General features: G+C 41.6%; 1 protein-coding gene across 4 annotated transcripts in view; it reads left to right on the top strand.

The window, feature by feature from the left end:
- The window catches only part of cdh23 (cadherin-related 23), a 156,389-nt gene that overhangs the window by 74,540 nt on the left and 56,181 nt on the right, over positions 1-25,668 (top strand). For all 4 annotated transcript variants that reach the window (XM_047602291.1, XM_047602292.1, XM_047602290.1 and 1 more), the window contains exons 10-13: positions 10,604-10,716; positions 13,085-13,273; positions 18,024-18,173; positions 18,806-18,964. In XM_047602291.1, coding sequence (XP_047458247.1) covers positions 10,604-10,716; positions 13,085-13,273; positions 18,024-18,173; positions 18,806-18,964 — 611 coding nt within the window. The remainder of the gene's footprint in view (positions 1-10,603; positions 10,717-13,084; positions 13,274-18,023; positions 18,174-18,805; positions 18,965-25,668) is intronic.

Raw genomic sequence — 25,668 nt, 5'->3', positions numbered from 1 at the left:
GTGATTCACGCTAATGATTGTGGGGCTCAAGATGAGGATTTCCTCTCCCTTGTCCAATCGGAGGGCGGATCTGGGATTTGATGTGTACGAGAGATAGCCTCACAACGGCACTGTTCTCCAGTGTTGCAGTTGTTGTTGTTGTTTGTTGTGATGGTGTATAGTGGAGATGGGGGGGTTCTGGTGGCAAATCCCTGGTTCATGGTGTATGATTTATCCCTCGTTGGACCCCCTGACCCACTGGTCTCATTCTGCTGTATATCAGACGCTCCAACCAGCCTGAACTGCTGAATTTTTGCTTTAAACAAGACTGTGTTTCTAGACTGTTAATGAAAGTAATGTTTTTAATACAACAGACGTGAATATAAACACATAAGCAGTTTGCTCGTAAAACACATTTAAAGCTAAGGAGAACTCATTGTCTTCAATCTAGCTGTGTGCTGTGTTAAAATCAGACTAAAATGCAGGCTTGCTTTTGAAATTATATTTATTTAAGGACCTAATGACGATCATTGTAAGTGCTGCTGGGATTGCTAAATTGCACAAATAAATCCTACTTACATTGGCATTTGCATGTGCATAACTTAATGATGCTGACCCCTGCATGTCTCAGAGGACATTCACAGCACAATTATCAAAGTCCATATGCAATGTATCTGCAAAATAGTTCGACTAATAAAAAAATAATACTTTTTTTGCACACTTAATTTGCCAGTTATCATGCTAGTATGCTTGGTTTGCTGGGAGGCACGCTGGACTGAAATTAAATCACGGTTTGGAGAGATTCTTGTGATTAATGTATTTGTAATTTCTGCAAGACTTTTTATTTGGGAAAGCTGTGCAGAGTCACTGACAAATCCTTATTGATCAGATAAAAGTTATGGGGATGCTCTGGCAGTAATAGCTAGCTCTCTCCTGGTGCTAGTAATATTTAGCCAAATATCTGACATGTAATAAAATCTAAATGCACTTCCAGTGATGTGAAGCTCTCACGTAAGAAAAAAAAACTACCGCTTTTTCTTTTATCTAAGATAAAATGTGCAAATTGAGATAAGCATTCCATTTTGAGTCTATCTAATTTTGCTACTGGCAATATTATGCTAAGTGGGGCTTTTTAGAGGTGCTCTTAATGTCCATAAAAGTCCTGTTTAAAAAAAGAATAATTTTTTTTCGAGGCTCATGCTGATAATTGGAACATTAGGAGACGCACAGAGAACAGCAGAAGAATTCACTAGGTGTTCACACATCTCTTTTTCAGGTAACAGACGTGTGAAAACTAATATCTGCTTACTCAGTTTCACCGGTTGCTACGACTCCAGTTACTGTGAGAAATATTAAATGAAGAGTTTTCAGTTTCACTCTTACACCGTCATGATCTCAGTTTTGACTTGTTAGATTTTTTAAATCTGTCTAAATCAGAGGTCTTCAACGTTTTTCAGGCAAAGGACCCCAAACTGATGACAAGATTAAGTAGGGACCCCTACCTACTATATGTGTTCTATATTAAACTCAGCCTAGTGCTGTTTATAAATTTACATTATTATTATCACTTTGCATTCAGTATTAAGGTATTCAAATAATACGCTGGTTTAAATTTTATTTCAAACATGTGCATCAGTAGGGTGGTTGTGCACCTGCAGATGTGTGTATATAATTGACAGAATCAACTTTTAACTTTAAACATGGCTAAACGTAGTAGGGATGGTGAATCACCAAGCCATGTGATGGCACACATACTCCCACATTAGTGAGATGTCTGAGCCTGAGGAGAAGCACACAACTTTTCTGTCCTTGGATGAATCGATGCTGATGGGAGAGAGCTACATTGCTGGCTTCTCTTCTGCGGCCAATTGCGGAGAACCCGACAGAGTCAGCGTGTAGTATGCAGCCTAGTGATTGACCCAGCAGTGAAATGGTGTGCTGTTGAGACAACTCCTGTATCACTGAATGAGTGCTGGCTGAAAGATAATGTCTTCTGCAATCACGTTAATGTGTATATTTCAAAGAAATTTAAATTTGTGGGGGAGAATTAAAAAACAAAACAAAAAAGATTAAAAAATGTATCAACCAAAGATTTTGCGACCTCCCCTGCAGTACCTCTGCAGACCCCCTAGGGGTTGCGGACCCCCTGTTGAAGACCTATGGTCTAAATTCAGCAGGTGACATTATACGGAAAGCTTTATTTTATTCTCTTAATAATAAGGTGAGTTTTTGCACATAATGTGGAAGAGAAAATCAACATGCCGGGACACATTTTTAGAAAAGGACGGATTGTTGCACCTGTTGTTTCTAACAAAACCAATTTCAGCAATGAGCTTTGATTCACATCTACGGCATATTACACCATAGCTTTTAGCAGCTCCGGTGACAAACAATCCCAAAATGTCAGCCATTATCCACTCAAACTCATCCCCTAGGACAACCAAGGAGGGAGCACAGACAACACTGGTCAGTCTCACTGACACCAAAGACCTAAGGCACTGGCGCGCCAAAACCCAGATGGACTCACTCTGGCACAGTGTCCACACAATACGTGCTCATATGAGGATGTCTGCACACGTACACAACATGACACACAAGAAAAAAGTAGAAAAAGTGATCAAAACGATTTACAAAGCAAAGAAATAACCTGATCTTCACTTAACCTTTGTAAAAAACAAAAAAAAAAGAACTTTCTTACTATCTGTGATTCCTATTACAGTGTTAGAGGCCAACAAGTCTTGTCCAAGCTCGGCGCTGTCCGCTAGGATAAGAGTTAAGCGTGTGTAAAGTTTTTGTAGCCTCTCCACTGTGCTGTAATGATAGTGTAAGAATAAGCAGAGTAAAAGTCAACCTAGCGTCTCGCACAATGAAAGGACATCCCCCAAGCCTTTCATATCAGCCTCTTGTTTATCTGTGTGCGCCCGCTTCTATCTCTTTTGTCACACGCAAGCACAACTAATCCCATCCTAAGCTCCTTCCATCTCTAGCCTTTACTTTCCTTTTTACAGAATTTGCCCTTTCTTATTGTGTTGTCTCCATGTTGGGGAAAAGGCAGCAAAGAATTGATTTAGTTTGCAGCAACCCGCGTGGCGTAATTATCTGACGCAAGGCGATAACTTCATTACGCCATATTTTCAAGTTTGTCGGAGGCTGCAGAGAGAGATCACATATGACGCGGCGTAGCCACAGGCATCCAGTGACTTTATGACCCTTTACAGGGGTGGCGTGTGGACGCCCTGTCCGCCCCTGCCACAGGAGTGAGACAGGCAGCTGACAGCACTGCCCCGTATGCTGGGCCTTAGGGGAGACGGCTGAAACTGTCTTCCAGCAACAGGTCAGACAGGTATGGCTGCACCATTTCCTGCATGGACTGACTGATAAGTAGTAAAGGCGCTTATTTCCCCTCGTCTGCCTTTCCATTGTGACTCTTCGCTCCTGCTACACCCTGATGGTCTGATTCCACGTCGCTGCTACCTAACTCCTATCAACAGACGTGCTATAATATGGACAAGCCTAATACCTGTTATTCTATTGGAAGGTCTTTTTGTCGGTGCCCTGGCTCTGGGATTCCTCTGGGTTTTCAATTAGAAGCAGTGAGGCTTTGCGCAGCCTGTTGCTATGTAATCTCTCAGAGAGGGCAGATAGTCTGCGGCACACTGATCTTGACACAGTCCGAAGACTTTGGGCGCCTAGTAGAGTTTAGTAGTCTGGTGCAGCCACAATGGGGTCCAGATCTCACTTTGTTGTGCTATATCTCTCACAAAGCAGTATTCCTCCATCACATCTGTAGTTACAGTCGCTCAGTACAACGCTAACTGGGCCTGATTAAATATTTTACAAGAAATCAGAAAGAAAGCAAACAGTAATGAAAAGAACAAAAAATGCTGATCCCTTGTTTGCATTCATTGTCGTTTTCATTTTGCTGGATGTTAGTAACATTTCTAACATTTGTTTGAGCTTCATGTTAGAGGCACTTTCTCTCTCTTTCTCTCTCTCTCACACACACACACTATGAAATGGGATAAAGGCGGATAGTGCTGGCTTTAAGAAAAGTTATCCTTAGCTGGTTCTGAACAAGTACATTTCCAGATGTCAAACCTTATTTCCTCCTCTGCTGTCTATCCAGCCAGCTGTTCTGTCCAGAGTGTGTAGAAACTGTGTTAGTAACTGCAAGAATATAAGATAAGAGGGTAGATCGGCCTACTGATAAAAATCCTCACACACTGGACTAAATCGATGCTCAGTTGAAAAGAGCGTAATCATTTGCTCTAAGTCTTCTTCATGAGAACTGAACATTGTGTGTGGATGAAATCATGTGGTTCAGGTTGGGTCATTATCAAATACAACAGAGGAAGCGCTCTGAAATCTGTACTACAGTTTATTTTAACATGGAATGTAATGATGTAGGATTTCTATATGCTGGTCAGATAACATTTCCAGCATTAAATCATCTGTGATTCTAGAAAACCAATGAGCTGACATTCGCTCGTACTCTGCTTTAGGACTGGTCAGCTGTGTGTCGGTGAAAGAGGATCCGAGTATTGCTTCTCTCCCTTTTTTAGTTCTCTCCTTGCATTTATTACTCAAGTGTTTGTGGCGCTTTTCATGTGCTGGATTCAATGGGACATCACAAATCTCTCTGCAGAGAAGCTGCAACATAATTTCCACCATTATGCCCATTTTTTTTTTAAAAAAATATATAAAATGTCTCTCGTTTATTATCCCCTCGATCAACAGGAACTCCTCGAGATGCAGCAGGAAAAGCTGCTTTCCTCAGTAGCCGTGAATCTTACCAGCTATCTCCACCAGAGTGATCTCCATGCACAAAAGGGAGTTGCTTTCATCTGCCGCGCTTTGTCTTACAATATCCGTCCTTGAACCTTTATTTTTTTTTTCCTTTTGACAAAAAAACTTTAGATGAAACTAGTTCATTGAGTATTCATGAAATGCAGCTTGTCTGCCAATGGCAAGACACCCACAGGGCCATTATCACTCCGCATCGTACACACAAAAACACATAGAGAAGCACTGGTAGCTGTCACGCACCGCGGGCTGTGTGTGTGTACGCGTGTGTCAGTGATGGGCATGTGAACAAGCATGTCAGTGTAGGTGAGAAGCCGCTCAATTTGAAGTAAGTTCGGTTTGAAGACAATAACTAAAGCCGCGTCATTAACATGATTCGCCTGTGGGCGTAATCCTTACAAGTGACACTAATTTGTGTACATTTCATAAAGTCACACAAAATCTTAGCCCCGAGATGCTGAGCACTGGCTGCATGCCATATCACATTCCTAGAATGTTCCAGCGCCCCCACGGTGTTGTCACAAACTAGAGAAAACAGTTGTCACTAGCTTAGTCATGGCGATTACACTTGGAGAACTCATGTTTCAACTGTCCTCAAAAGCTCATTGCGCACAGGAAGTCATTGTCATCCCTTGTCGCACACTCGATTGAACTCATCAGAGCTTTATTTCTTCTCTTCTGTTGTGCAGTTACCACATTATAACTGCACTTGTAAAGTTTCCACCTTTGCAAACACTAATTTGCACCCATCTACTTTTCAATCTCACAACTTTCACCCACGAGGCACCACAAGAATTCTGATAATAATTATTCATATTACTTCGATTTTATAATCGTTGCACTAACTATTTATGTTGTAGCACATGTGCTCAATTTGCAAGTATAGCAGTTTGTGTAAGTTTGTGTGTGTGTGCGTGTTTGCCCGTGGGCATTTGTTTTAGATGTGTGTGAGTGTGTTTGAGTCTAGACAAAATCATGGCATGGTTTCTCATTTTCCAGTCCAGTACTGTTGGTAATGTGAGAGCATGGCTAATCCCCTGGAGTCTCACATCATAGAATCAACCTCTGCCAGTTAGCCCCGCATGCACTTTGACTCACACAGACACATTCTTGCACTCTTTCCACATGGACTGAAATACCTACACATTTAGACACGTGTGAAGCACACGAACACCACCGCTAAATATTAATACTGAATGCAAATAGAAAGGTTGCAGTTATTTCTGCACAATTTCTGTGTGTGCTGGTGTGTGTGTGTGTGTGTGCGTGCAGCAATTTCCACCTCCTGGGGGCCTAATCACAGTGTCCTGGAGGATCACTGGAGAACACTTTTTTATCAGCAATTAGAATATGATTATATTTTCTCTCTCTGTGGAACCTGTGAGTTGATCTGTGTAATTTCACTGTGTCTCTCTGGTCAAGTTTGACACAGTGGAGCTGAGGTGGAAGGCTGTTCAGACGAACCTGAATCAGTGAGTCAAAGCCTCTTTACAGACGGCGTACAGAAAGAAGAGCCGGCAGTCTGCCCTTATCGTGCTCTCGTACATTACAGGGCTACCACTTGTGTGATTTTCCAACCATGTGCGTGTTTGTGTATGCAGCCCAGTCACTATTTGGCCAGGTGAGTGCCCAGTCGTCCGGGTAAGGGGCGGCTGTTGGAGTAGATTGGCGTTCTAGTCAGGCTACTGGAGCTGATAAAGCAATTTAGAGGCATGAGGCGCACATGGACTGTATCTCAGTCCCTGATGCACGTTACCCCCCGCTGTCATCGTTATGAACACTCCATGGCTGATCCTCCCATCGGGGGGGGGGAAAAAAAATCACCTTATTTTCACTGGTGCATGATGCATTAACAGGCTTTTTATTTTTTCCATTCTCATTTTTCTCTTACAGCAACACAGCGATGCACCCGCGTGTCCTGAAATGCTTGTGTACGGGAATATTGCATTGATTACATAGGGTCATCTTTTTGCAGGAGAAGATTCACCGTTATTGATCCCGTATTTCATTGTCTTCCCGCTTCTGGGAGTTCATTTTCGGTTTCACATTTTAAGACTGTGGTGCAAAGAGAAATGAGACCATCAGTCATTTCGGCAAATGGCCAATAATAATTTACACTATGTTCACATTCAATTCACAAATCTGGTTAACGATGATAGGAATTACACTCACGTCTGTCAGCAGCAAAGGAGCAAGTGGTGTGATATTATAGAGCTAGAAAATCAACAAAAAGGCAGATTCTAACAAAGGAGATAATTGTGTGCTTCATATTTCCCACAACACTTTTTCACTTTTAAAGAGTATATTGCTGTAATTGTAGTTAGAAAAAGAAAAAAGCGTTCTCCAGCTTAATGAAGGAGACATTTTTATCCAAACCTTGATCTTTCCTTCATCCCATTCAAGTTAAATTGTGAACCATATAAACAAAAGATAAAACGATACGTTTTGGTGAAAATGTTAATTCAGTTGTTAAATCTAAATTAACTATGTTTTAAGATTTTAATATTGAGAAATCCATGCTATGAAAGGAATAGGTTAGTGAGCATTAACTTACATTATATAAACATTTACATTTCTTTCTTATGTCTCAGTTCTTAGATTCGAACCTGTATAGATTACAGCACGTGTATGTTCAGCAGAGAAATTATTCCAAGCGGACATTTATCCAGTCCCACAATTAAATAGATTACGTAAGCTGAATTTAATCAGGGCTCGTTTTTGTCCCTTCTACGTCCTTCCCTCCACCTTTTGGCCACGGTCCAGGCTAATTACCCGAGGGCTCCGCGGTCTTTACTACCTTTCCTCTCCTCCTGTACGCCCCCTTTGTATGGTCTTTGTTCTGTAGCTTCCATCCTCTCCATTCCAGGCTGCGCACAGGACAATAATAGAGCAGCGAGTGGGGAGTGGAGAACACAAGCTTGGGTTAATCTGTTGACCTCTAGCCGTTGTGCACTGTAGACTTACCGTTTGAACGTGTTTCTCTGAGGTCTAGACCTCAGTTATTACTATATACTATCTGAAAGAAAGTGACTCTAAATCCCTCAAAGTGCAGCTTGAGGTTCATAATCAGCCCTGGAAAGGTACCGTGAAAATACACACAGGGATTCAGAAAACACGTTTTCTGGGACGAATCTTGTCACTAGTACGTAGGGAGGGTCATATCTTTTAACTGACAAGAAATAGCGACAGACAAAAGGGTTAAATGGTTTATACTACAATCAGGCATAACATTATGACCATCTTCCTAATATTGTGTAGGTGACTCATCAGAGAATGGACATGAGGATCATCCCACAGATACTTGATCAGTTTAGATTCTAATGACTTTGGAGGCCAGTTCAACACCTTGTGCAGTTCTTGATGTTCTTTTGAGTTGTTCCTGGACCAGGCTGCATCCTCCTGGAAGTGGCTGCTGCCATCAAGGAGTGTCATTGCTATGAGGTGGGTGCGTCTAGTCTGGTCTAGGTGGGTGTTACATGACTAAGCAACATGAATAAACACCAGCTCCCAGCAGAACATTGTTTTCTCACAAGATGGTCAGTGGTTTTAATGTTGTGGCTGATCTGTACATGTTGCTATATGTTACCTTTTCACATCATGGGCTTTTTATCATATGTTTAACTTTCATCTTGAGATTATCCTGTTTAACCTACAGTATTTAGCAGCGCAGAGGAGTTGCCGCGCTGTCAGCTGTTAAGAGCGATCTGTATTAAGAAGGAATAATTCACTTATACCGAAGTCCGCTCCCTCAGTCCCCTCTGCGACCGTCGTTTGCTTTCAGATGAAGCGATTGCTCTGATAACATTCACATGTATGAACTGCCACTGCTCAAAGATTGCACAGTGGCCTTGTCAGGTCTCATAAAACACATGTGCCAGGAATCACAATGTACCTAAGGCATTCAGTGTTTTGAATGAGAAATTATTTGTGGGGGGGGGGTTTACAGAAGGAGGACAGAGGACACATGGCAGCGCACAGAGTGGCATTAACCATAAGGAGGTGAGGGCCACTGGGTGCATTTCTGTTTGTTGTCTCCATCTGCTGGGGGTAATTAGCAGGCAACAGCCATCAAGACGTCTGAGAGAGAGGGGGAGAGACGGAAAGAGTCAAAGGAGAGTGTAGGAGAGGTGAGAATGTTAAGAAGGAAGGCGCTAATTTGAAAAGGAACAGAGGGAATAAGAAAATAAGAGAGAGGACTCGAGTGGGCTTCCATGTAATGCTTTAACTTGTTTGATTTAAGGGACTAGAGAACACAAGGCTACGTGAACTTATTAATGAGAACAGTGCAGCGGTCATAATTTCCTCTCTTAACCCTTTATGGGGCAAGGAACTACATATGGTAACTTCAGCACACATTGTGCGTCTCAGTGAGGTTTAGAAGCGTCTGGTTTTCATTCTCAGGTCAAATCAGGGTTAAATGTGGTCTGCTGGGCAACTGATTTATTTATTGTTCTAATGGTCTAAATACATATTTACATTTGTTTAAGACTTAAGAGCAAGGAACCACATATGTTCGTTAATCTTGATTTTCTCCATGAATGCTAAAAAAAAAAAAATCACAAAAATAAACCAGTCTTCTTGAAATTTAGAATTTCCAAGTATTTATCTTATCTTATCTTATTTCAATGAGTGCCCTGTAAAGGCTTGATGAGTGCATGTACTACAACAGAGTTAATGCAGTTCAGCAACTTGTGTTAAGTGAAGAAATATACAGTGTGATAAAACTGGAATCTATCAGTCTCGCATGAATACATGTGTACATAGATAGGTCTTCAACAGGGGGTCTGCAACCCCTCGAGGGTCGGTAGACATTTTTATATATTTTTGTACTTCTCACCTACAGTTTACCCCCGAATATGTAAATTTCCTTAAATACACATTAACGTGAATCAAACATGTTTGAGTAAAGGGATAAATGGAGGCAGCAGTTGTTATCTTTCAGTCAGCACTTCACTCATTCAGCGCTACAGGAGCTGTTTCAACCTCGACAAGACCCGTCAATCTAAGCCTCCTGTACACAGAAGGCCCCGCCCCCATCACGATGCCGCATATTACACACTGACTCTGTCAGGTTCTCTCGGCCGAGAGTCTGTTCAGTCTCCAGGTGAAATCCCAGATGCATGTTGCAATATTAGCAGAAAAGGAGCTAACAGTGCAGCTCACTCCCTTCAGCCAACTACTGAGGCCAAAACTGCTTGGTGATTCACTGACCCTACTACATTTAGCTATGTTTAAAGCTATAAATTGAAAGTTATGAATTGAGTAAATTGTGTATTATTTGAATAGCCTAGTATTGAATGCAAAATGATGATAATGATGTATATTTATAAATAGCACTAGGCTGAGTTTAATATAGAACACATATAGTAGGTAGGAGGTCCCTACTTAATCTCTCCATCAGTTCGGGGTCCTTAGCCTGAAAAATGTTGAAGACCCCTGCCATGCTGTATATAAATGTGAATGTATATATGTATGTGTGTCATTATATAAATGACAGCTGAACCGACACCTTGAAGAGAGGTGGAGTTGACAAATAAATAAAAGCAGTGGAAGGAGGGCACAGAGTGACAGAAACAACGGGATGCAGGAGGTTGTGGACAGGTTGGAGGTGGTTGTCAGCCTAAGGCAGGCGGAGAGATAAAAGACAGCACAGCAAAAGCCGTATCCATATTGCATGAAACAGAGACATGCACACTCCTCATCCACCAGCTTCAATTCCAGAGGCCCCTCACTGAATTATCCACAACTCCAGTTTCGTTTGTCCCTCTGACTTCTGTTTTCTCTTCTCTCTCTCTCTCCGTCCGTCCGTCCATCCGTCCAGGAAACACCAACAGCGTTTTCGCCCTGGACTACATCAGTGGGTGCCTGACAGTGAATGGCCAGGTGGACAGAGAAAACCCGCTCTACTCAGCAGGATTCACTCTCACTGTCAAGGTGAGCTGTTGAATGGAAGACAGTTGTGGGGATGAGAGATGGGGGGATGGAGGTGTGGGAGGGGGCTTTCACAGCCTGGAAAAGAGATTGAAAGTCTGTCTCAGTGGCAGATCAACAGAGAGCTTTGATATGATAGTGTATTAAATCAATGCAGTGTCTGAGGTTGATGTACTCTCCAAAGACCTGCTAAATGCAGTACTTGATCCTGGCTCGTGCTGCACATGTTGTGACAGTCTTTGATGTAGAGACGCTATAATTAAAAAGGATACCCAAGTCAATACGGCACTTAACACTCCGCAAATAAAAGATCCTGCAGCAGCGCATGTGTGTGTGTGTGTGTGTGTGTGTCAATATACCTCTGCACAAATGTGACCCAGACAAATTCAAGTACCTATTGTACCTCATTGGCCTCATTAGTGAAGGTATTCATGTTTGTGATTCTATAATTACATTCCCTTTCAGTGGCTAGTGTTCAGTGAGTGTTCAGCCGCCAGGAGGACGGAGGGAGCTGAAGAGAACAACATAAAGGGATATAGAGTCCCCCTTGATGCTAAGGCCTCTTTCTTCCTTTCTCTGTCCTTCCACTAGTGATGTGTGGATTGATTCTGAAATATATACCAGCTGTTTATGCTCTAAAATCTATTCTCAAATCAAAACATCAAAACTTTCGATGCGTCAGTCATTCAAGGTGATGTAGTAACACAGTGGAACATAAACTAAACTATTGAGTCATGGCAACACAACAAAAAACCTTGTGAAACGCCCTCAGGTTAAACCACAACGCAGAATACGAGGCATTTATGATGAGGAGGACAGAAGGGTCAGAATTAAGACACATGTTCTCATTTTATAGTAGTAGTAATTTATTTTAATGGTCTTATTAATTTACTTATTCCTTTTTATGTGTTTGAAACAGAATATTCACATATTTCAGTGTGTCTCTGTTTTCTATTGTTCAATTAGCTCGGCTGTCTAGTGAATCAGGCCATTACCTCAATATACTTCCAAGTTTAAAATGAATGAATAAATTACCGTGATGTCTTGCATTCGTTATGAAGCTATGAATTGAAATATAGTACTTTTTAGGTTTACCAGACACATTAGGATGTATTTACGCAAAGTCTCGGTATCGGATCGGTATTGCCGATACCAGCCTGAATTTTACTCAGTATCGGATTGGAAAGGAAAACGGTGATATCGAACATCACTACCTCCCATTTGACTTTCTAGCATGTCAGTCCTGCCGTCCCACCTTCCCCCACCTCCCTACCCTCCACGGTTTCTGTCATTATTCTTTTCTTAAAAAATATCATTCGCAAGCTAATTCACACAAGCTGAGACTGTGTGTGAGCTGATTTCAAAGTACAGTGCAGCTACACTTTCTTAATACTGACGTATTATCAAGTCACATCACTTGTGGACTTAAAGCACAATAAATGGCCTTTATAAGCACCTAATGGCCTTACTAGCACTCATGTATTTACTCACTTAGCTGCAGTTGTTGTTAATAAAGAGCAGTGACATCCTTATACCGGAGACCATTGAGATACAACTGACTCTGGGTTTAATACAAAGCAACTCCCTAATATATTCCAGCCTCAGTCTGTCTTTTTAATTGAAATCAATAATTACAAACAAGAAAAATAGAAAAAGTGAAAGTGCTGAAAAAGAAAAAAAAAAATATTGCCCAAAAATGTATTTATAAGATATGGATTTTTTTCCCTCTAAATGTCCTCTCTTTGCCTCTGCTTGTGCTTTCTTAGCTTGTGCTGCTATTGATTGTGGTGTGCCATAGTAATACAACTAATTTCTCAACTTCAGGCAGCTTAGATAGCGCTGAGCGTGTGCAGGTGGAGGTCAAATGATTCAGTGGCGTTGGGCGTAGCGAGGCTAAACTACCTTGATTACCCAGAGACCAGCGTGTTGTCCCTGCCTCTCCTCTCCTATTGCTTGTGACACTCCTCCATCAATAAGCGGCTGCCCATTCCTATCTTTCTCTCCTACTTTTCATTTCACAGGCCTCATATCTTCAGAACTCGGGCAGCCAGAAACAGTGTGTAATTGTGTCTTTTCAATGGGACTCCTTTCTCCTAAATCTCATTGTGTGTCCATGTGTGGATGTACATGTCCTGGCCCTCTCTTGGCCTCACTTTGAGCCTATTTCTATGATTGCTTTGAGGCCGCCTGTCCACCTTTTGATCCAATAAATGAACAGCTGTAAATACCTAGCGAGATTGTGTGCTGACCGCTGCCATCCAGAATGACATTTTCAGTCCAATCAAATGCATCTCATCTCTCTCTCTCCCCCTGCTGCTCTCTCTGGCTCTGTCTCACCACTTCCTTCTTTTTTTTTTTTTTTTTCTGTTAGGCCACTGAGCTGAGAGACGATCGCAGTCCTTCAAACGCAACAGTGACGACCACCTTCACCATCCTGTTAATTGACAAGAATGACAACGCTCCAAAGTTCAACAGTTCCGAGTATCGAGTGCGTATTACTGAGCTGGCCCAGGTGGGCTTTGCCCTGCCCCTCTTCATCCAGGCTGAAGACAAGGATGAGGTGAGTCCTAATCACTGGGACAACATTGATCAGTGTCACTTAAATGAAAGTATTAAAAATTGAATACCTTCTTCCCTGCCCTCTGCAGTTGTGTCCACCACAGCGTGCTCACGCTGCAGCCCTCTCCTTAGACAAACAAACTCCCTCCCCAAATATTCCATAGCTTGTCTGGAGTCACTCCGTTGAGAACTGATTATGTTGTGGCAAAGATCTGCTGGATCAGTCAAATAGTTTGTGGCTTCCTACATCCGAGCGCCATGGAGCTGAATTAGTTTACTGTAAAATGTCTCTGATTGGTTGCAGGGCCCCATAATAAAATCCAAATGGAGTGTATGTGAATGTGTGCAGAAATAACTCAAATAACTCAGATGCTGGCAAAAGTCAAAGTCGTGATGATTGTCAAGTCAAGTCAACGTTTATTTATATAGCACATTTAAAATGACAGCAGTCGACCAAAGTGCTGCACATGGGAAGGATACAAAGTTAAATAAATCAGTAATAATAAGAATCAGTTAATGCAGCAACCGCAATAATAGTTTGATAAAGCATCAATAATAAATGGCCTAATAAAAAAAAAAAAAAAAAAAAAAACAAGAACAAACACAGGGCAAAAAGTGCAGGTAGTCATGAAAAAGATAAAAAGTTAAAAGTCAGACTGAGAGACATGGTCAGGATAAAATCAGGCTGAATTATACGCCAGGTGGAAGAGATGAGTTTTTAAGGCAGATTTAAAAGTCTCCAGGGACCGAATGTGGAGGGGAGGCTATTCCAGAGCCTTAAGGCGGCTGCTATGAAGGCTCTGTCACCCCGAGACTTGAGTCTAGTTTTTGGCAACACCAGAAGTAGCTGGTCAGATGACCTTAAGGTTCTGGTTGGGGTGTGACTAATGTCTGATCTTCAGCCAAAGCTCAACTGATAAAAAAGTGGTAACTTTTTTACACAACTGCAACAGAGTGATACAGCGTGTATTATCTCTAATGGATTATACCATGTCGGTTCCTGTTTGACGAGTATGACGAGTCCTGATCTCATGAAAGTTAAGGTTTCATGTGCATATTTTGTCAGCATTTAGGTGAAAAAATTAAAGTGTAAAATAGGTAAAATATTTTCGAATGTAAGATTTTCAGTGAGGAAATTAAGAAAATTTTAACCAAAACACTTAAAGGACAGAGACAGAACTATTGGTGCAGAACATCGAACAACGTGAAAGTTTATGTGCTGTGTTGTGTGGATGGATATTAAGTGTGGATGGTAATATATGTTGGTAAATGAGGAAATCAAGAAAATCTTGACAGGGACATTATTAACCGTTAGTCACACTAAAATTATTACTGTACTTTTATTACCCCTTTCACTACTGGTTCAATTTAGATTCAATTTGGGACTTACTACAGAGACAGCAACATGTGTGTGTGTATTTTATATTTTCATTTCTAGCTTTAAATATAAATATAACTTCGTTATAAAATGCAACACTAGTAAAAAAAAAAAAAAAACATCAGCCAGTGTGTGTGTGTGTGTGTGTGTGTGTGAAATGTCAGCAGCAATGTACAACAGCCCCTTTAGTGTGTCCGCCACTTCCCATTAGCTGTATCTATCAACCTGCTGTGGTGACACACAGTCACACACACTCAGACAGCAAAACATACACAGAACTCAAACACTTTACACTCGCTCTGCCGCTCTGTCCCTCTCCCCCTCTCTCATTTTTTTTTTTTTTTTTTTCTCTGCTCGCTCACACCACCGCATTGGACTCGACTACAATTTAATTTGCTCTGGAAGAGATGGGATAGAGCATCAAATTATACATAACGAGGAAAATCAATCACCTAGGGTGCAGATAAGCCGAAAGCTAGTCAACTCTGATTGATTCAGGCACAGCAGCCGCCAGGGTGGAATTTGACAGATAACTGCAAGTCAAGTGGATAGAGAAAAAGGTGGAGAGGAGAGGAGAGGAGAGGAGAGGAGAGGAGAGGAGAGGTGAGGAGAGGAGAGGAGAGGAGAGGAGAGGAGAGGAGAGGAGAGGAGAGGAGAGGAGAGACTAAGAAAAATGATGAACAGAAAGTAGCCTGCAATGGAGCAAAACCAGAAGTCTGAATAATTGGTGGTGCAGGAAGAAGAAACAGAGAGGCAGGCAGTCAGCGGAGAAGGGAAGAACTTGAAGGATAGATAGCGGGAATATTTAGCAGCGAGACTATTTATCCATTCCGGGGATGGTGTGTTTGCTTCTTTCTGCGTTGCAGTGGCAAGCTCAGCTCTGAGGGGAGTACCGCAAATGTTGTTTCACGCAGGTGGGGTGAAAACCCAGACACCTGGCGTGTGATAAGAAGGCTCTCTGTAGGTTAGCACCCAATCTTTTAGCGCTACCAATAACAGATCTCAGTCTGACGAGGCATCCGCACACTATATCATACCGACGTCTATCAACAGAGCTGGGCTAACCAGATTTACCTTAGACGGTAACACAGACGAAGCATTAGGAGCCACGGCTCAGTGTTTATTCCTCATTATATGACATCAAGAAAAGCTAACAAAAAAAAAAAAAAAAAGATTTTACAAAAACAGTGCTCTCAACATGTGCTGCAGGTCCACAGATGTAGACATTTGTTTCCCTCTCTACCAGTCGTCTGTTGTGCTGTTACACTACTGCCTCAGTAGCATATGTACATAGATCCCAAGGAGTAAAACCTATGAGATGTTTGTTGTGTTGCATTTTTTTTTTATTGCTGTTTTGATCCGTTAAACCTGCATGTTATTGCCGATACACACACATTCATTCACACTCCGCTACACCTGTGCTGTAATCTCACCTTCTCCGTGTGTGAGGGATTATAGGCAGACTTTTCATTTCTCAGACTATGACACAGGTAGTAGTTACACCTCTGTCTCTCTCTCTCTCTGTCTCTGTCTCTGCTTTCATATTCTCTTCTGCTCGGCTAGCATCTTTAAAACTTTGGCTGCTGGAACTTGTCACCAAACTTTGTGGCAGTTGCGTCTGACAGGATGCTTTTATTGGGGGCTTCTAAAGGCAGAAGCAAATGGACGGGCAATTACGTTTATGGGCAGTTTGAGGTGACATCCCTGCATATTGGATGGTCTTTTAAATAGGAGTCATCAGCCACAATGGTTCTCCCAGAGATGAAAACAAAAACAAGGGGGCTATTTCAACTGGCAGCATAATGCCAGTCGACCCCCCCACTTGTCTTTCTCTGTCTGCCACAATGGCTGCGTGACTGGCCGCCCTGCAGCTTTATACGTCAAGACAGGAGGGATCTAGAGATGTTTTCTCAGCTCAAAACTGTGACTTAGTTTATATTTACCCACGATGCCTTAGCACTTGCTAATGTAAAGGGAGAGAAGTAAGAAAAAAGATAATTTCATTCTGTGCTTATTATTCAGAAATTCGTATAATCAAACAATACTAACTTCGTCATATGCGCTGACCCAGTAATGCATCACATGTTATTTCTAAATCAGCCTCCATGCTGACATAATCTAACATTGTACACTGTAGTGAGCTGGGAGCCAAACCCAGACACATGTATCTGTGTTGAGATAGATAGTCATGGTTGTCAACAAGGATCGCATCAGTCCCTCTTTCCTCCTCAGAAAACACACAATGTGATGATTAAAGTACACTGGCAGTGGAGTCATTCAGTCAGACTTATGGTACTGTATGCGCCTCTGTGCAGGGTGCACGGGTTTTAATCCACGTTGCATTCAAATGTAAGTTATACAGAGCATTTAAGATGGAGGCACAGATGGAGAATAGATGAATGTGCGATTGTGGGCAATTATTTGACGTCTTTTCTTGCTTGCATGTCCTTCTCTCATAACACTTTAATTACAATATGCTATATAATAAAAAGAAATAAGCAACATAATGTAACACTCCCATCAAATGCAGCGTGTACTGCAGCGTGAAAGAATGTGTTTATCACAGGGGTCGTCAACATTTTTCAGGTCAAGGACCCCCAAACTGATAGAGAGATTACGTAGGGATTCCCTACCTACTATATGTGTTCTATATTAAACATTATTATTATTTTGCATTATATATATATATGACAAATGTGTGATCAACCAAAGATTTTGCAACCCCCCTGCAGTACCTCCGTGGACCCCCTAGGGGTCATGGCCTCCTGTTGAAGACCTTTCTTTTAACCCCTTTACTTCATTAGAACGTTGTTTTTTTCTTTTTTTTTATTTGCAAACGTCCAGTATTGTTAATAGTGCATTGAACTTAAGCTCAGGCAGCATTGATACTTTTGAGTCTTGCTTGTGGCTGATAAGGGGGAAAATGTTGCTTGTGAAGCCTCACAGTCAAAACCAAGATATGTATTTAGGGTTTTACTGAGCCAAATCTTATCAGAATATGAGAATATAAGGCATGTGTTAACTGATACAGAGAGAGAAATACCTCTGCACGCTATTGGGTAGTCAATTAGGACAACAAATTCACCACACAAACGGGTTCTCCTGACTGTCCATCACCACACAAAGCTGGCCCAGATGATTCTATATGTCCAACAGCATCGTGAGCTCCCACAGGAGTGACTCCAGACCAGACTGTTTTCCAGGTTTTACTTTTACTAGAAGTATCTTTTCACGTGATTCAAGCCTGATCTTTGGCCTCTTCGCTGCTGGCTGCTCATGTCATTTGCGACTATTATTCTAATTTCTCTGCAGTTAACGTAAGTGTCCAAATGCTTCAAACGCTTCTATTCTGGCCTCTCTCCTAAACGTCCAGGGGGTGAACAGCATGTTCCAGGTGTTTCTGACAGGAAACAATTCAGAGTACTTCACCATCTCCCCCACCGCGGTGCAGGGACGTGCCGACATCAGGGTGAGGGTTGCCTTGCCACTGGACTACGAATTCATTCGCAGCTACAGCTTTTCAGTGAGTCTTTTGGCTTATTTTGCGAATTTTTACATGGTGTACCCTTCACATTTGTACAGGACGGTACATTTTAAGATGGACTCCTCAGATCCCAGACAATAGTGACAAATAAATGAAAAGTAATCAAAAAATACAGTTGGTGCTTTGAGAAAGAGGGACACAATACCATTCCCTTCAAAGGGTTGTAATTAATATTTATAAAGAGGCTCACATAGGAGCTCAAAGATATTTTCAGTCTTTGGAAGTGAAGGCTATCTTCTTACAATGAGTAAGTTCAGTAGCTGGAGACAGAGTCCCTCTGTGACACTGTCCTTGAATGAGCTCTGGACCAAGACTGATCTCTAAAAAAAAAATAGCCCCATAATATTTCTTGTTTTTTTGTTTGTTCAGTCTCGAGGCTCTTTTAGACCAGCGCTGTGTAACTTTCTCAGCACTGCAGAGTTGTTTGAACAGTGGAATTGATATTTAGCTCAGTTTACCTCAGAGTTGCTCACAGAAGCAGAGGATACCAACCCTGTGTATAATCCAAGATCTCTAGGCCTTGACCAAGTCAGCTCAGTATCAAATTTCAATTTCTGAGGATGCTACATTAAAGGCTACAGACAAACCTGCTCCTCGTTGTCTCTCCTCAGCTTTATGCCAACGAGTCCATGTCCGAACACGTGGGTTTTGCCCGTGTCTACATTGAACTAATCAATGAGAACGATAACCGGCCGATCTTCAGCAAACCGCTGTACAACATCAGCCTTCCTGAAAACACGCCTCCTGGTACATCACTGCTGCGCATCCTGGTGAGTATCTTGGCAAACATCTGCGAGGTGTTTACATGGCTGAGAACGTGATAAATTACTGAGAGGGGTGGTTTCTGGTGATTTATTCCTGAAGAGAAATTTAACTGGAATTTCGAACAGATTACAGTAAAACTTGACTTCTACTAGTAACTTTTACAAGGCTTGTTTTTATTGGGAATGAAATCTTGAAGTGTTTGTTTGGCACTTGTGACCCAGTACTCTCCGGACACTTCACAATATGAGCGATGATTTATGGTGACTCAGGTGCGGCTGCCTCAGACCAAGGCACAATACCATAAATGAAAAACTTATCTCAACTCACCACAGTATTGGGTCACAGTAGCTGAATTGTTTACTGTACAGTAATTTAAGAAATGTCCAACAGTGCGGTTGTTTGCACTGTATTTAGAATTGCTATTCCTTGCTCAGATTTAAAGTTTTATATTGTGGACTTGAATGTGCTTGCTTTTCTCAAAGATGTAATTGCATCATAGAAATATGACTTCCAGCTGACTATAATATTGACAGGACCACCTTCATAAAAACTGATCCAATTTAAAAAAGGCCATGTTTTGCAATGGACTGCAACATGCAGTAGAAGTGTCCTTGAAGCCACTCCATCTCATGTCCTTGGTTTCACTGTTCAGCCAATCTCCCTCTCAGTTTCTGTCCACACCACCAGCAGCCACTACATCACAAGAGATCGGACAAAATCTCTCAAAATATCTCCCCGTGCCTCTGCAATTAAAATGCATTACCAGTCATTCCTGTGACAGAACACCCACCGCTAGATACGAGCGCCAAAACTCACAGTGTGAAAATCAATAGTGTTTATAGACTGGGTGCTCATGAAATGGAGATTGCAGAGCAGTCTAATTCCTGATAAGTCTAGCTGATGTTGTGCGTTGTGCTGGAGCGTGCAGCCCCGCCACGAAATCCTGATTGCTGTAAACAGAATGAGATGTGACGACTCAGTAGTTAGAGCGTGTTTACATAGAGAACAGTATTCGCCTAATAATCTAAATAATAGACCCGAAGTTGGAACACACAAGCCCGATCCAGCCAATAGAAACGGAATTCATATTTAGAGTTTGTGGTTCATTCCTCTGATAATCTGTTGAATGGACAATACTATCCAGGTAAATGCTTAATGCAGTTGTTTCTCTGTGGGATGAAAAGCTACGTTCTTTCCTCTCATGTTTGCCCCGTGTGGTGACAGGTGACAGGATGAGTTACTGGGAGCGACAGGAACGTGGAGGTACCAAAAAAATAAAAAAAATTAATATAGCCAGAACCGATGTGGTTGTGAAGGGCTGTGTCTGTTGGGGAGAAAGTTGGGAACAAAAAAAAACAAACATATTCTTCTGTTATATCTGTGGCAGTTCTACTCTGAATATTTATTTGAGAAACATAAACACACATACTGTGTCTTATTCTACTAAACATTCATGTAAACAGAATCATTTCAGCCACGTGGAAGAGATATCGTCCGTGTAAATGTGTCCAGTATGATCTGTATACTGTTATACACCGTTACATGAAGCCTTTGATAGTCTGCTCACACACAAGTCCTCTGACACACCGGAGACCAAATACAAGGTCAACACACGGCGGCTACAACCACAAAGTCATTGGTCATCACAGGCCTTTTCTCCATTTGTTTCCCCTCAAGATTCACATTCACTGTGTGTGCACGGTGGTGTGGCGACGCTGTGTTTGCGTGGACTTGTTTACCTATGTTTATTTAGTTCATTAGTAATTTAGGCAGTAACTTACAACGGCGGTAATCCAATCAAAATAACTGGGGGTGTTTATTTATGTGCTGTAGTCTGATCAAACACGGCACAGCTGCCTCACGTGTGTTTGCGCAAATAATGAGGTATTTATTTTGGAACTGGCATTGTGTCCATGTATTTTATAAAATGAATTATAAGAGAAGCTGCTGTGTTTCTGCTTCTTACTGTCTGGAATATGGGGAAATGGCAAGATAGAATATGACTTGTAAATGTAATCCTTTGAATTTCCTTTCCCGTACATTTTAAAGCATGGACTAGCAAGGTGTTTAAAGGCAGGTTTTTTTTATTTTTTTTTATTTTACAGTTACCATTTTATATTGTAATTAAAGTGTGATGAGAGCACACTTGACCTCTGTGACTCCTCCTGACTGTTTAAAGGCTTTTCCACCAGTCAAAGGCCATTTTACAGCGTGTTTTGCTGTTTTGGGCAGTTGTTCGCATTAACATCCTATTGCTTGTCAGTAGCTATGCTGACGTAATATTTGTTTGTTCATAAATTCAATCTGTTCACGGTAGAATGTAAAGTTCTTTACCTGCGGTCATCATGGGGAGGAGGACGGAGAGGAACTGCGGCTATAAACTATATAACTATAAACGAGGGGGGCACAGACTTTACATACCCTGCATTTAAGTAGTCTTGATTACATTCAGCCTCACACTAGAACACTTATGAGCCCACTCCTGTGAGTCAGCAGCAGGTAAAATAATAACCTACCTTGTCCATCACACCACTGTTCAGGTGAAATCACGCTGAGCTAAAGCATTAATTGCGACGAAATGAATGCATGAGGACTCCAACAACTCTTTCCATTATTACATTTCTTCTTAACTCAAGTTGTACTTTATATCACGGCAACGCGTAACTATATGCTCTTTGTCACACAGCTGCCACGTCTTCATCTCTCTGACACTCGCCCGTGCGCCCGTCTCACTTGGCGTCTCCCAGCAGTTCAAACTGTCTGTTTGTGTCGGTGCAGGAAGAAACTCAAAGCGTCACAATAGAACCAGATTGTTAGATTAAACTTGCCTCGCGGTGCTCTCCGTCAGATGGCTGTAAGGTACAACAGATGGTGGCTAAATTATGTTTCAGCACCAAAAGGGAGGACAGCGCTTTCATTCTTAATCTCTCAATAAAGCTTGGCCGGTCCTCCTCAATATACTGTACAGTAACAAACACATAGTGTGCATGTACATACACTTAGGGAAATCACTGAAATGTACATTGTTACATTTCAGATGTCAAAAGACTTTGAGGAGAGCAACGTCTCAGCCTCTAAAAAAGTGCTTATTGTAAACTGATTTCTTATTCAGGGAGGGAACTATTATTTTTGTCTTGAAAACTGACGGCAGCAAGAACAGTCATCTCACTTTAAAGGTGAAGAAACAGATACAGTGATTTCTTTTTACCTGTGGGCAGAGTCAAGCTAGATGTCCCCCTCCACTTTCAGCACTTAATGCAGAATAGAGTTAATTCCCACTTGGCTCTAGATTCAAAACGAGTGTATTTAAATGCAACCTCCAGGGCTGGAAACGAAGCCAACACAGAAGTGCAAAAGGCTGCAGTCCCTCGAATGGTCACTTGAGGCTTGCTCCAAAGACAGACCCCATAAACCCTCCAACTTTACAGTAGAAATAAACATGTTTACAGCCATGGACTCTAAAACTAATGTCCCTGTTTATGATGACTGTGCTCTGGGGTTAATATTTTAAATAACTTACCTATTTAAATTATATCAACCCTTAAAGTTGTATAATTAAGGGCATGTGTGATGTGTGTGCTGTCTCCTCCCGCCTCACTTCCACTCATGCCCACCTCATAATTAGGTTGGGCACTTAGCTGAAGTCAGGCTCTGACAAGGAGGCAATGGCCAAAGCCACCACACTGAGCTTTAAAACCGCTGTTCATCAAACCTGATGGGATGAGGGAGAGTTTGCCCAGCACTGACCTTTATCATATTTAGGCAATTGTTATGTCATATAGAGTAGCTCCTGGCATTAATGGTGCCATTTTGGGGCCTGATTATGATCTCAATTAACACATTCTTTTATTTGAGAATGATTTAAAACCCTTTCTGCATCCATTGATCAAGTATAAGTAAATGAGTGAACTGTCGTTCACTCGCAGTCTGGACCAACAATAATATAGAGGATCATCAAATTAAGTTTTATCTCCTCCCATTACAGGAAAATATGACAATAACCATTTTCTCTCACAAGTCATTTTCTAGCGCTTGCTACGCTGTCGGTTTTCTTATCATTCAAACAGTTCTTCACCTGTGCAGCATATCAATACTTTGTCGAAGATGACTTCTATGTAAAAGAGTTGGGTGGGCTGTGGTTCTAAACCTTCTACCTATTCTAATTGAAATTATGCATGCTGGTTCCCAGTTGGTTGTAGAAAGTGCCCAACAAGCAGCCTGATAATGTAATTGAAAGGCTGCGTTTTGGTTAATATTCATAGCTCATCTGATCAGGGCTTACATACAATGTTAGTCAATGCATTACTCAGTGCCCGCTCCTGCATCCCTGTGGACACTTGTGCTTAACATACCAGTAGGATTTGACACACTCACACACAAACACAGACGGGCAGTGGCTGTTTAATATTTATGGTCTGCAGCATTACTTATCATTATAAATATTTATTGTGATTTACTCTTTTGTCTGAGTCTTTTTCCCTTTTACTGTCTCTTTTTTATTTTTACCTTGGGGACTCATATCAAGAAACTTCTTCTATCAGTGAATCACTCAGAATTTTTCTTTGGGTTTTCTGACGATCTACAAGATGATCCTTCTTTCATTTCTCATTTATTAAATGCCCCCAGTTTTTTGTTATTTTTTCATCCTTCTCTGGTTTAGCATTAGATTGGATTATTCAAAGGTGTTGCTCTAGTTTTGCTCTTGAAATTCCTGGCCACTTTCTGCTCGCATGACACTCTCTAGCTCCTTCTACCCATCAGGCTCTATCAGTAAAGATGCATAATACGAAGTTTATCCGCATATCGCTTCCTCTTATCATTGCTATTGCTTCTATGAAATATATCAGATGCAGTGTTCTTCTTGAGCTGGGGTCTCCCACTCGTCTCATTCTGTGTGCTTTATAGGCTCCGTGCAGATGCTCTATGTTTGAGGGCTAAGGCACAATGATAAATGCCTCCAGCAGAAGGTTATAAATTACCAAGTGGAGGATGTTGCACTACCGCCACAGTTTAGACAGGCGTTTATAGGGTAATAGTCGCAACAGTAATTATAATTCATTATCGTAATAAAAGGGGTGAGGCCCTGTAGTCTCTCCTGCGAGTGGTAGCTCATACAGTTTCTGTTAATAATGGGGCACTCATCATGGGTGTTCTGACATTGTGAAATGGGGTGTGAAAGGGTGCTCGGGGCCGAGGATAAACAGGCTCAGAGTTGTTAAAAGTCCGAACTTTGGTTGGTTCGCCGTCAGCTCTCTAAAAAGGTGCAATTGCCAAACAAGATGGTGTGAAGTGAGGTGAAGCTAAAAACTTTGTCTGTTTGGTCATATGCTCCTCTCTGTTCCATTTAACCCACACAGTACTGACGAGAATAAAAAAAAAATATTTTTGATGGGTGAACATTTGCTATATAATTACAGGTAAAACAATTAAGATGGCAGCTTATTTTTCCTGCGAATTTATTAAATTTTTTGTTGTTGTTGTTAATTCCTCTCTTAATCTGTGTATTGATTGATCCAGACACTATATATATATATATATATATAAAAAATGAAAGAATACCCAAGATTGGTATTCAAATGTGATATTGATTTGCACAGAAAATTGCAAACTAAATCGGTTTTTATTTTTGTGGTTTTAAGAGTTGCATCAAAATTGCGTCCTCCCTGCATAACAATCCACATGTTCTTACTTTGTCCTCTCCGTGGGTATTCTGTGTGTTTGTAGTGCACCCTTTATTCTTTATCATTCTCTACATCGTCCCTTTTCTTGTGCTAATCTCATTCCTTCATCATTGAGGCCAGAGGGAGAAGGAGAGAAAAGAGAGGGGGAGGACCGAGGCCTGTCGGCAAAGTGAAGCTGCCAGCCGCTGAGAGCTCTGCATTAAGCTTGTTCACTGGCAGCTCCGACTCTCTCTACAGATTATGCCCACAATACAGTCATCTCTCTGTCTCTCTTCACATGTGGCTGGAATAATTATATAGGGGCTGTGTATTCATGCAAACAGTAGAATTTATCTGGCAAGCTGTCACGGCGTGCTGTGAAGACATCTCCTCCACTTTGTCGGACCCTGTTAAAAAGTGTTAAACTTGTATCTCTCTCTTGTTCGCTCCGTCTCGCTGTTATCTGGGTGGTCAGGAGGTAATAGAAACAGGCAGCTCAATCGTGGCGGCAGGCAGCAGACGCTTCGAGCTCCCCCACCTGCTCATTAATGGTTTAGAGAAATAAAGCAGCTGTAAATGTACACTCACTATCGCCATTACGCTAAAGTGTCCGCAGTAAAAAAAAACGCACACGGATCCCATTGTTCCCAAACAGGTGCTCTAGGTCACAGCTGAGGGACGGGAGAGGTATTTGGTTGTTCCTTGTTTTTAATATGTTGCTGTAGAGACGTGAGTTATGTGTCTTATTATGTAGCATTAGCTTCATCGCAGACGTGAGTAGCTGTTTGGGTCTGAGATACAAACAGGCTACAGAATAGAATAGAATAGAATAGAATAGAATAGAATAGAATAGAATAGAATAGAATAGAGGGCATGCATGTGATGTCACAGCAAGTGGACGTTCCGGTGGTTACGGCTGTTGAGTGGTAAAAAGTTGTGAAAAGGTTGATCATGGAGATTAGCAGCATTAGTTTGTATTATAGGCTTTAATAGCATCTAAACTGTATTGTAATTGTAATTCATTTCAAAAGGGAAGAGCTGTTGTGTGA

This window comes from Mugil cephalus, chromosome 13 (assembly GCF_022458985.1).
Source record: "Mugil cephalus isolate CIBA_MC_2020 chromosome 13, CIBA_Mcephalus_1.1, whole genome shotgun sequence".
Classification (NCBI taxonomy): Eukaryota; Metazoa; Chordata; class Actinopteri; order Mugiliformes; family Mugilidae; genus Mugil; species Mugil cephalus.
This window is presented reverse-complemented; position numbering and strand designations above follow the sequence as displayed.